This window comes from Gymnodraco acuticeps, unplaced genomic scaffold (assembly GCF_902827175.1).
Source record: "Gymnodraco acuticeps unplaced genomic scaffold, fGymAcu1.1, whole genome shotgun sequence".
Classification (NCBI taxonomy): domain Eukaryota; kingdom Metazoa; phylum Chordata; class Actinopteri; order Perciformes; family Bathydraconidae; genus Gymnodraco; species Gymnodraco acuticeps.
Window position 1 is genome coordinate 2,764,588 of NW_022990335.1, and position 12,716 is coordinate 2,777,303.

The following is a 12,716-nucleotide window of genomic DNA, read 5'->3' on the forward strand; positions in this document are numbered from 1 at the left end:
ATGCGTTACCTAGAAAGCAGCACGTCTAAATGATCCCCCACTCATTATTTTCCCCCTTGTGTGTCCAGCAAAGTCAGACTTTTCTTTTCTTGATTTATCCGCAAGTAGACTCAATCTATTCAAGTAGAGGAAGTCAAGGTTCTCCCAGGACAGCAGGCGCACTGTATCACAGCTCTGGATGATAGCTGCAGTGGGAAATGTTGTACACAGTTGATGTACAGGCATAATCAAGCAGGTGCACCCTTAAAAGGACCTCAAGCCTATATCCCTGGTTGATTTAGTTCAAATGAGAAGTTCATGAGGCTTAGAAATCCTTAAAGCAGCAGCTTATCCTTTTTCTTTGTCAGGGTCAATATTTTTCTTAACAAGCTCCAAGACATGTTTTCAGGGTTGCTGGACAATTTTCAGATGCTTTTTGAAGACATTCTTGGGACATATATTTAGTTATACTCTTTCCACAGGCAAAATAAATGCAAATTAGGACGAATGTTTGTGTTTGAAATCATCGTGACAATATTAATATGTATATTTGTCTTGCTACCTTCTCATAACTGTCATATTTAAAATGTCACTACATGGCAAAGGCAATTAACTGTGTCCCATTGTTATGGTTGTAAGTGCATGCGACGTGCACTATTTGACTTTATTTGTATTTCAGTCAGACAACTCACGGGTTTCTTAATATGTTTATTATAAGCAGCATATAGTTTGAGTTTGGCGTCTAGGCTCGGGCCTCATCACTCCACAGACTTACAAAGAACATTGAGTGATGATTAGATAACTATCCCCCGAGCCTACAGGTGGAGCTGGGGTGGTGGTGGGGCAGGCGAGCAGCAGCAACATGAAACACAGCAGGAACATGAACATAGCAATAGCAAGTGAACACAGCAGTGCAGCAGCAGCATAGCGAGGCAGAGGCAGGAAGACCTGGCAGCTTGAATAGAGCGGCATGTTTAGGAGAATGTGTTTGGTTGGTTGTAAGAGGGACGAGGTGCGCCACGTGTTCAGGTATGATTCGCCCCATTTGTTTAGGATTGCTAATTTTCACATCATTGTGTAAAACAGTTATCTGTTCTGGTCATGGCTTTAGTTCATTTCCCACATTTAAATACCCACGTCACTTATACAACATTATTTTCATCTTTCATCCAGTCACTAAATTGCAAGTCTGCTCATCTTCTTCATGTCACATATTGGCCGGCTCAGGGCTAAAGACATTTATCCAGATTATTCTTCCAGATCATAAGAAATAACAGAGTATATCGTCTCTGAAATCCCCTGACCAACTGTCTTTATCCAAGCATCATCTGGACTGTTTTATATACCTCTTTTATCCTTTTGTTTGGTGAGGAAATCACAAGAAAAGGAAAGAAGTGGACTCTGGAGGCCACACAACATTTATATCACAGATTTTATGACCTTATCTTAAAAAAAGGTTTGAAGGATCCACAGGAGACAGTAACAACACCAAAACCATTTTGTGAAATATAAATTATATTTGAGAAAATATCATAATAAATATTTCACTTACATACAATTTAAATGTGTGATAGCACCAGACCTTGTACATCGTATTACCATTATAATGTTATATAACATTTAAATGATCTGATACACTTTTAAATACATTAAAAGGGAACCATGACTTTTTGGTTGTACTTTTGGTTTCCTGTAAAAGAAAAGTAAGACATCACAAAAAAAAAAGTAAGTAACATTTTTTTTTTTTACGTGACGCATAATTCACAAACTGTTTCATGTTAAATGAAAAATATATATTGCATCTGGTAGAAGTAACAGTCTCTCCCACCTCAGAAAACAACAAAACACCAATTTCTTAACAGTGTTCCAATGGTAAGGACACACAAACGTTAACCATAATGTGAGTTTGGTGGTGGGATTACCACAGCAGGGCACTCTGGTAATCTATCACAATGTCCTTGAGAGGAAAATGCCATGGGGAGCCCAAATGTTAAACTAAATCCTAGGAGGGGGCAGTACTGAGGCTCTGAGAGAGGGACAACATTAAGATACACATCTGGTGATAAGAGCTAATAGAATACAGACATAATGCAGTTTTAATACAACTGTGGTAGGCTGGGTATAGGAGATAAGACACATAAAGCTTCCTATACAAATGTAATAGAAGATAAACAGAGTTGGAGAATGCATGTTTACCCACAATGGAAGGTCACGCAGCTAAAATCTATTACCTGGATCAAATACATTTAATTTAGACAGATCCTACAAATATTTGACATGTTTTAAAGGACCAACAGAAAAACACTGATTGAGGTGCATCCATCGACACATAACACCAACATATTATAACATCCCCAATAAGTAAGGGTTGTTTTCATATGTACACACAAATCCGGATGATACAACTATACACCATCACAGAAGGGAGTGTTCCTCTTTTTAGATGATCTTAGATGATCCTGTGGCCAGTGACATTAAATGCCTTACAATGATTGATTTGACCATATTAATACTCACTTTGCTTCTGAAAGTTAGATAAGAAGAAAAATACCACTCTTACATGTGTAGGGCAAAGAAGTAGCAAGAACGAGCAGTCAGTTAGCTTAGCTTAGCATAATGACGCGAAAGAGCTAACCTGGCTCTGTCCAATCCAACAGTAACATAACAAGCATACAAGCACCTAAAAAAAAAAAAAAAAATCTACAGGGGAGTTTTGTGCCGATTTATATCCTGTCAGGGAACAGTAACTTTGTGAAGGTGCTTTTAAAATGTTTTCGACAGAGCCTGGACCCTTTTCCAGACATTATGCTAAGCTAACCAGTGCCTGAAAAAGCGCAATTCCCATACACTGACTGAAAATCAAGACCTCATAAACCCAGTGTAATATCAAAGCATCATGATACTAACTCAATCACTGTTATATTTAGAAGACTTGTCAGACGATGAAAACCTCACTCAACATTGTATCAAAATTCTCTTTCATGTAGATATTGTTTATTACATGCTGACCCTGAGGATATGTCGGAAATGTACTGCGATACAGCTTCACAACCGTTTTCCATGGCATACAGGCAGCTATAGGAGGAGGTTGTCTGGTAACCACTGCAGTGTGTAATTCAAACAAAATATGTAGGTGTTAGCAGATGGACACAAACTGCCTGCTAAGTTAAAAAGGTGACCAAAGGATTGATAAGCTGGTAAAAAAGCTTACAACTTAATTAAATTCTGCCTTGGGGGGAGGCGAACAGAAACGTGCACTGACTACTGATCAGCTGCTGGTACAGATTTGTTTCCTCCTGCATCAATATTTTTGAGAGGGAACTGAAGAAAAACGTGATATAACTACAGCTCGCCTTGAGAAACCATAATTATAAACTGGTGTTTAAATGAAAATCAGCTCTTCTGAATCAAATATTTATGATTTTTCTTAGCATTTTGTAGGGCTGGAATGGATTATTAAGGGTTTTGGTTTTCTGTAATGGCATGCATTACATAAGCTGTCCTCTGTTTAATGGGGAATTTCTAGTTAAATGAAAGCTTTAAAAATTGCCAATCTAGGAATGATTAAACGTGCTTTGAGAGGGAAACTAAATATTTTCATCTCAGGGACTCTGCAGGATTTATTTGGGGGTAAGTGGGGGTCATAAAATGGGGAGTGTATTTCATATTTTGACTAATGGGAGGATAGTTTGACTTTCTGGTAGGGCATGGAATTATCTTTTATATTTCTCACCCGGGATGTATACTTGAATTTAAGCCTTCTCTTGGTATAGTTAGTTATTTAATAATTAGCTACATCAGTGCAATGCAACTCAGGCATTGTGTTGGTTAGGTGATGTGCAATGGGGACATACAACTGATGTCATACATAAGTTACAATGGCATTTCATGTATTTTTCTTAATTCTTGGTTGAGTACTTCAGAGTTTGCAGCTCTGCCAAGGTCGCTCATTGGCACACTGGCAATAGTAACAAGTTAGTCATTACCAGCCCTTAAAAAAAAGATAGTTGATTTATACATTTGGCAATTTCCAGTTTTACTTCCTAGGAGGTTCTTGTGTTTTTTGAAAGTCAAACACAAGATTTAGCACCTCCTCCCTGACCTAATCATTTTCATAAAGTCCTACAGGTATCTTTCTTGTAGTACAAAACAAATGTTCACAGTAGGGAATAGGAGTTGTCATCATCAGTCATCTTTTCACAGTTTCAGAGTCTCAAAGAATAAGAGTATTTTTAAAGAGCGAAAGAATCAGCAGATGATGGGACACTCAAAACAAGTAATAGGGCGATGATATGTTAGAGATTACAATGCCACACATATGGTTACTTTACCTTCAATATTTGGATCTGAGGTATGAGTTCTTTGGTATCTACGAAATATTTAGTTACGAATCAAAGCATTACAGCAACATTTTTATGGCAGCATTTCTGTAGTTCATTTTTCTTCCCATACTTTGGAGAAATAGCTGCATTGCTTGTCAATTAAACCACAAAGCACCAGATTGATGTCTTGCTTAGTTAACAGGATTTTGTGTACATTCTGCAGCCTTGGTTTGGCCAACGGCAGAAATCCATTTGGGCTGCATGAACACACCAGCAAGCATGCCACATCCTGACAGACTATGCGTCATGACAACAGTCCAGCGAGGTGTCGAGTGTAAACCAGTCAGGAAGTGGAGCCCAGTGCAGGACTGGCTGCTACAGATGCCAGTCCTGCAGAACAGAGCTGCCAGTGTGAATAATGTTTCACTCTCACAGTTTCCATGTCCATTACACTTGAGGATATAGAACATGTTCAACAGAGAACAAATAAATAGTGCAAACAAATGCACAAAAATACTGCATTATCTTAAAAATGTAAAGGCAAAGGTGTGGTTCATTGTGCTTGGCTAAAAGTAGTTTGATCAAGGTTAAACTGGTTTACCTAATTGCAGTTGAAGGTAAATTGGGTCTACATGATTCCCTTATGATAAAGTACACTGATTCAAGGAAAACCATTATAGAAAACAAAAAATAATCTATATTGACTTCTTGATGCTAAATATCCATCATGATAATTCCATCGATGTGGCACCTATTGTTTTATTAAAAATACATCAAATATCAACATTTAAAAAATGTACACACGTGCCCTGGTTTCTCCGCTGCCTTGAGTCGCCGTCGTGCTTAGCCAAGCTTGACCCGTGTGTCTTGGCTGTAAAAAATGACCTGCAGCAGGATGGCCACGTCGATCAGGATCTGGACCGAACTGCACACCCAGAACTGAGCCGGGCTCTCGTTCATCACGAAGTAGACGGTCTTGAAGACGTCGCCGGCTGTCCACAGCATCACCATCTTCACACTGGAGCAATGGAGGCACAGAGAGATGTGGTGAAGGTGTGCGGACATGGAGAATTAAGGGGTTTTCTCTTAAATTCATTTTTCAACATTTGGGATAGCATTAATACTGGAAACATGGAGAAACAGCAAGCACGGCTCTGTCCAAAGGAAACAATTACACCTACAAGTAGATGTTTCTTAGCTCTATGTATATTATCTTTGTTTAGTTTGTAGAAACCACAAAAACAGTGTTGAAACCTTAATATAACATTTAGGTGGGGTTATTAATGATGGTCCTTGGCCCTGGCTGTTTTTTGGTCCTGACCAGCTGTCAGGAAATGAGCTGTGACACCAACACAAGTTAAAATACTAGCCAGAAATTGTTTAGGGTATACAGTAACTCCCCAAAATTATTTTCATTTTTCAGAGAAGATATAACTTGTTAGTAAGCTTCAATGGTAAATGGTATTTCTTTCATATAGCGCTTATCCAGTCTGAATGACTTCTCAAACTGCTTTGCAAAGTCAGCATTCATCCATTCACACCCACTAATACAGAGACAGGGGCTGCCGTACAAGTAGCCACCTGCTCAATGAAGCTAACTCTCACACACATTCACACACAGTTGGGCATGCCATTGGGAGCCATTTGGGGTTAATTGAGATCGAACCCACCACCACCTCCCAGCCACAGTCGCCCCTAAGCGCTGGTAGACAGATAAATCACCTCTTGACGGAGCCCAGCTAGCTGTTTTCATATTGTTTAGACATTAGAAAGCGGTGTCATCTTTCTTATATAACTTTCATTAGATATCAGCACATTTCCAAAAATGTCAAAGCATTTCCTGTCTGAGAGACAGAGAGTGAGAAGAAAGACCTTGAAGCAGCCACTAGTAATCTGCCATGCCAGGGGCCTGATGCCAACACAATACCCTGAAGGAGTCCTCAGAAAATGTACCACTCCTCCTAGAGTCATCATTTTCTATCTTGTCTTCATCATTTATCGTTTTCTCCCCCTGTGCTATAATCCCCCCATACTTTTTGTGCCGTCTCGACTCATTTACCGTCAGGTTTCTTTAACTCTTAACCTTCAAAGTATTTGCTCCCTCCTCTGTTCTTGCGCCGATATTCTCATAGGAATGAATGTAATATGAGTTTATTATTTGTATTAGGACTGACTGGGCCTGGGGATGGAGCCGGACCATCACTCATCTATGACACATCCTGTAAGGGTCAGAGAGGGTTGAGGGAGAAAGGAAAGGGGAGAGACGGAGACAGAGGACAACATTTATCTAGCATGCAGTGGGAGAAACAGGGAGAAGCCAGAGAGAACGAGAGGGACCTCTGTGATTGGGGAGGAGACCTCTGTGAGACAGTTATAGAAGAGGAGTGTGTGTGGGGGCAGAGGCAGCCTAATGACTGTCGGGACACGTGTCCTGTCCTTCAGCTCTCCTTGCAGAGTCATGTCAAAGTCCTAACTTTTATCTCCCCGGGCTCCCTTCAGGCCCCCATGGGGAGCCGAAACAATTGCGGCAAACAATCCTGCCCTGGCATGGAAACACAGGACATTATTATTCCATGTCTGAGAATGTGCTATATCTAGTCACTGAATATGCAATCAAAATGTGATCATCAACCTGGAACACGGGCTGTGTTGTGGAGCTACACGATGTGTTGCAATGGAAGTTGAACTCACAGCTGGCACAATACATGCCAGGGATGTTGAAGAAACGTCGGTAACAGAAATGAATCTGTTCAGCTCAAAGGAATCAGAGCATGTGAAGAGAACGGAAGTGAGAAAAACAACAAAACAAATCAAATCAAGAGGTCACACACAGATGTTCTGTTCACATCGTTCCAATTATCTGATATTTCTACGACATCTTTAAGGAAGCTAAGTTGTTAGCGAGAGTGGTGTGAAGGTGTTTGCTTACGCTGTTCTGTTTTAATGTCTGTACCAGAACAACAGCTTTTATATCTGCAATCTAAGACATCCAGTTTCCATTTTTGAATGCTAAATACAGTATACTGCTGCGGAAAATATGTGCAAGGTGCGTGCTGTGTTCAAGTGCACCTATTTTGGTGCAGTCGGTAGTTCTTTAAAATGTGATGTTTGTGGGCCTCGAGACAAAAACCGAAGAACAGTGAGTAACTTTTGAAAAACAAAATATTGTAATCTTACTCTCATAACAAAAAAAAGTACTTACCTGATTCTACCTTGACGGGGAATCAGGTAGCTTATGTTGGCTAATGTTAGCAGAGGTACAATGCTTTATATAACACATTATTGAGTTGGTTTGACTCTTCTACACTCTACTAACATGTCATTGTGGCAAAAGGTGCCTTGTTCAGTAAAGTTTAGCTTTAAATTGATTTGTTTCAATCCAAAACTTGTATGGATCCACCCTGAATCTGAGTGTTAAAAAGAACAGCCAACAATACAAAGCCAATCTGCTCCTGTCAACACACAAGCCCCTTCCCGTTTGGTCCTCCTCCACCAGGAACCACCCAGGCTTTAGTAAGAATCGGCTATTTACAGCGCTCCCAAAGGCTGACCAAGAAGTGCTTGTTTAGACCACATCCGAGTCACACTGATGTGTTTGGCTCCCCTAACAATTTTAAACCTTCGGTGCAAACACTCCAGGGTTTGATTGAACTTTTCCAAAAATAACTGGCCCAAAGAATTTAAAATCGTCTTGCTTTTACTCTCTCTCTCTAAACTGCGCCTGCCTCTCAGGGGAAATACATACTTTTTGTTCCACAGAACTTTTGAGTTCCTCAGAGCGCATCCTTTGCTGAACTTCAGATTTATGGTTTCATCTCTCTCCTCATCTTTCCCCTTCACTGCTTTTATTCATCTTCCCGCTCAACTGTCTTTCTTACTCTTACTGCTTCTGTCATTGCTTTCACTTCGCTTCTATCTTATCTATAAAAGGGAATGAAGCTAGTGACTTTTAGCTGCTTCCGGAGCAAACCATGATACAAATCAAACACTGAATTTAGAGCACAGTAAGCTAGCTGGTTGTAACAAATTCCCCCAAAAATAACTTGTGAGGAGGTGATACTACATTCAAAATAATGGAAGAAAATTACATCAAAAGAGTGTCAATTTCTAATCAAAATAAAAAAATAATTTAATATTTGGTTTGTTATGATCCATTGAATTTTAAAATGTACAGTGTATCAGCACAACTAGCCCTGCCTTGTACTGAAGTGTGTAGAGGCCTTTTTTATCTTCAACCCTTATACTGAACAATTAGACAAAGGTAATGCTAACAAATGTTTGCTAACTTTGTTAAATGCCATTTAGTACAGTAGCTTTAATTCTCTTGAATGTCTACTTAATTCCAGTGCAGGTCTTGACTAGGAAAGCTGCACTAAAAGGTACTTCCTTTCTCCTCTTTTGAAATAACAGCTTTTCTCCACCTGATTTCAAACGTGTGCTTTTAGTTTGAAAGCCCTGTACAAGCTTGATTTGTTAAAAGAGTGACAGCCCTTATCCTCTGTTGTACTAAAGGACTGTAATGTTTAAGTCTGGGAACAAAAGTGTGTAGAGAGAGCCTTCACGTGGACTAACCATATTTTCCTAACATCTGTTAATTTGCCCATTTATAACCAGATACATCTCATTAGTAGAAGAATAATTAGATAGCATGCACATGCACTCAGAGCTGGTTAGGGCTGCAAATGAAAGATTGATGGTGGGGAGAATGAAGAGGCAGATACAAATACATTACAACTATTTTTCTTTGTATTTAATGAATTCCATTTTTGTTCATCTGCCATAAAACAAATGCACCTTTAAATTCACCTTTTTTTAAATTTGACTGCATTTCTCGTTTTATTTGGATTATACGTAATAACGCTGGCTATTGTTAGGCTAATATTGCAGTTATTGTATTGTCAGTTAACTGATGTTGAATGAATGGCAGCATTTGAAATGTGACATGAAAATGATTATAACCAATAAGGATATATGTCCTAATAATATGTCCAGAAAAGAAAGGAAGAAATGTATCTAGAAAGTGTCCTTTACTAAGCATTTTCTCATGTGTCTTTAAAAAAAATAAAAATAATCCATGCTTTACTTTATAACTTCTCCCTTCTCCTTCTCCACAGCCCTCCAACCTTCGTTTATTTCTACCTTTCTCTCAGCCTTTGTCTAACCTTCCCTCCCTTCCATCGCCCTCCCTCACCCTTCCAAATGTTTAGCTCCCCCCTTTGGCTAATTTCTTTGCTCATGAGACGGCAAACATCATTAACGAGGATGAGTCATTAACAATGTAATTAAGCAGGGCGGGTCATCAGTACAGGATGGAGACAAAATGCCAGTTTGAGGTCGTTCATCTCTGGCATGATCACACACATTCACATTGTACACACCAAAATACACACACAGCACACACACACGCTCTCATGTAGCTCCATCTGGCAGAGATAGCGTTATCGTGGGACTTGTGGCTCAGTTGACAGGTGATGAAAGACACACAGAACAAACAATTGAACTTGGTCTGGTGCGAGGCTCTGAGCGTCCACAGGGAGAAGGAGTTATTATGGTATTGATTGAGAATATTGACTGGACTGACTACCTAATTCACACACACACTCAGAAACACACATGCCTTAACCAGCGTGTGATGCATTTTGCTTTAACTCGCTTAAAGACACATTGAAATGCAGTGAATATGCAAACCATGAAATTGCTAATTTGCTTCACGTTCTCATCAAAGCTCGAGCACACCTGAAAACACACTGACGCACACACATGCACTCACGCTGACTCATTTCAGCATAGCCTGGACAAGTCTTTCATTGATTACTGCTGACCTGACACCCTCATCTGAGCAAGTGGACGGAGATGAGAGAGGAAAGGGTGAAATGGTGAACTGAGCACTTCAGGGACGTAGAGGAAAAAAAGAAGAGCGCTAGGAGACGGCCGATGGAGGGTAAAAGGAAAATGATAAGGGATGGATGAATATCTAGCCGGGCAGGGAGGGACGATAGATCTAGGGGTGAGAAACGAAGCCACCCTGAAAGTTGGAGAGTGACAGGGGTGAGCGATGGAGGGAGCGAGAGGGGGGGTCTGATTGCACACTGGGATGGTCATAAGGGGGCCGGGCAGTAAGTGTGCTGTGTATTGAACGATGCTGTCAAGCCAGCTATTAGCTCCTCTAAGAGGCTCGAATGGACAAGTGGAACATTACTTCAGGAAACAGGGCTGACTGACATTTAGAAAAGGGAGAGGGAGAATTTAAAGGACATGAGTATGGAGTGTGCAATTTTGTGATTTCACGGCTGAAATATTAACTAAGTTGCCTGATGCATCTTTAAATGTCACTTTGCAGAACAGCTTAAGGCAGGTCTATAAATAACCAGAAAGATCGCAGCAGGAGAGCTTACAATCAATTATATGTACTTTTTTACAGTTCACAGGGTTTCAACAAACATCACATTCAAGGACTTTCCAGACCCAATTCAGCTAAAGAGGACATATAAAGCTCCTTCTCAGGTTCATTTGATATATTGTTCCTCTACTGTGACGTGTTTACATGCTTTAATGTTTTTTCTCATATTGCCTGTGCTGCAGCACCTCTTTTCACCCTCTGTCTGAAACCAGAACCCCATCTGCTTTGATTGGTTAGCTGGCAAGCTCTGTTTGATTGGTCAACCGCTTAGAGATGTCCCGCCTCTTAGCCATGTACAACGTGCCAATAGAAGTTCTAGTGTTACATAGGGATGGGATTTTAGCCTTTACAGACCATTTAGATGCTTAACACAAACCTATATAACAGCCTACAGGAAAGAGATAAACCCAAACAGCATAATAGGGACCCTTTTAAGTTCAAAAACACATACAGATTGAAACCAGGATCAAGATTGATAACTGTTACAACGCTGAGCACGTATGTAATGGAACTAGCATACATTAAAGAATCAAGCAGAACATTTGATTTTTGTTGCAACTTTAATCTTGCACTAAATGTTTAAATTAAAGGCTTTTTAAGGACCTCTGTTCACAAGAAGGTCAAAGTCCTTGTTATTCTCTCCATTTTTTAAGGATTTAATAGACCTATGGGAACCATGGGTCTATTAAATCGAGCAGGAGTTATTATGCAACCTACAAGACGTCTACCCAGTGAGTTTTGGTAGCGGGCAGGACACACACTGCATTGTAGTTTAGTGTGCTGATTGTGTCCTTGGGCAAGACACTTCACCCTAAACTGCTCCTGTGGGTATTGTCCACAGTATTCAATGTATTACATGTCTAATATACAGTAATATGTAATGTAAAGCGCTAAAATAAATACATGCAATACAATGCATTATTAGATTGAGAAAGAACATTAATTCACCAGCCAATCCTTGACACCTTTACTCATCCCTTTAGTACAAATAAAAGACACCAGATTCTGCATTGGCTCCAATTAATGGTACTAGTATTCAATAAATCATGTGCTGTACAACTGTCCCATATTAGGTAGCATATGCAAGGGGAACATTCAACTTGGACAGACTGGTCCAACAATAATGAAACAATTAGCTAATTATTAAGAAAAAGAGAAAATGAATGCACGACAATTGTAATGATCTATTACTTGGTGAAGCAAAGATACCACAGAACACTTAATTGATTAATACAAAATCACGAGTTGCTACCTACACAATATACAGAATGTGCTGAAGGCAAGCATTGGTTAGACTTAACCTAAATCTGGTTGAGAGAGGTGTCCAGGTTTGATTTCATGTATTGGCATAACCATATTACTTGTAACAATAGGGATACGAACGCTAACAAGAACTCTTTCACTGCAGCTGGGTGATTTATTGCAAAGTGATACTTCATTAAAAAAGGTAATACAATGAAACTCCACACTTCGCCTCTTTTGACCTCCCTGCAAATTTCCCCCAGTCCTCACCTCCCTAACGCCGTGCCTCTGCTGGTTTATCTGTATACCAATCTGTCTCTGTTTTTGTACTCATCCCTCACACCCCCTCCACTACGCCTTCCCCTTCTTCATTACCAATCTCCCCCTTTAACCTGCTTCTAATCTCTTCTGTGCCTTTACCCCTGTCAACTCTTCAACCTGCCTCCTCTGCGGCCTTCACCTTGTCCACTGCCCAAGGGACCACCCAATGGATGAATGAAATGGATTTGGGAAGAAATAAGGAAAGACAACAAGACAGATAGAAGGCTGAATAAAGGTTATTGTGCAATTAAACGGTCTGCGAAGGCTTCAATCCCAAAGTTCCCTCCTTCTAATGGCTAGCGCTCGACACATTGTACGTGATAGGCTCAGGGGAGGAACTTCTCTAAGCGGTTAACCAACCCAAGAACAGACTGGGCTCTGGTTTCAGACAGAGGGTGAAAAGAGGTGCTGCAGCACAGGCAGTATGAGAAAAATAAAGACCTTTTTGAACA

The 12,716-nt window shown here is 40.1% G+C and overlaps 1 protein-coding gene across 1 annotated transcript in view; it reads right to left on the minus strand.

The window, feature by feature from the left end:
* Positions 1-1,392: 1,392 nt before the first annotated feature.
* si:dkey-246g23.2 (solute carrier family 66 member 2) overlaps positions 1,393-12,716 on the minus strand; it is a 74,806-nt gene continuing 63,482 nt past the window's right edge. The window contains exon 5 of the mRNA XM_034223398.1: positions 1,393-5,319. Coding sequence (XP_034079289.1) covers positions 5,145-5,319 — 175 coding nt within the window. The 3' untranslated portion in view covers positions 1,393-5,144. The remainder of the gene's footprint in view (positions 5,320-12,716) is intronic.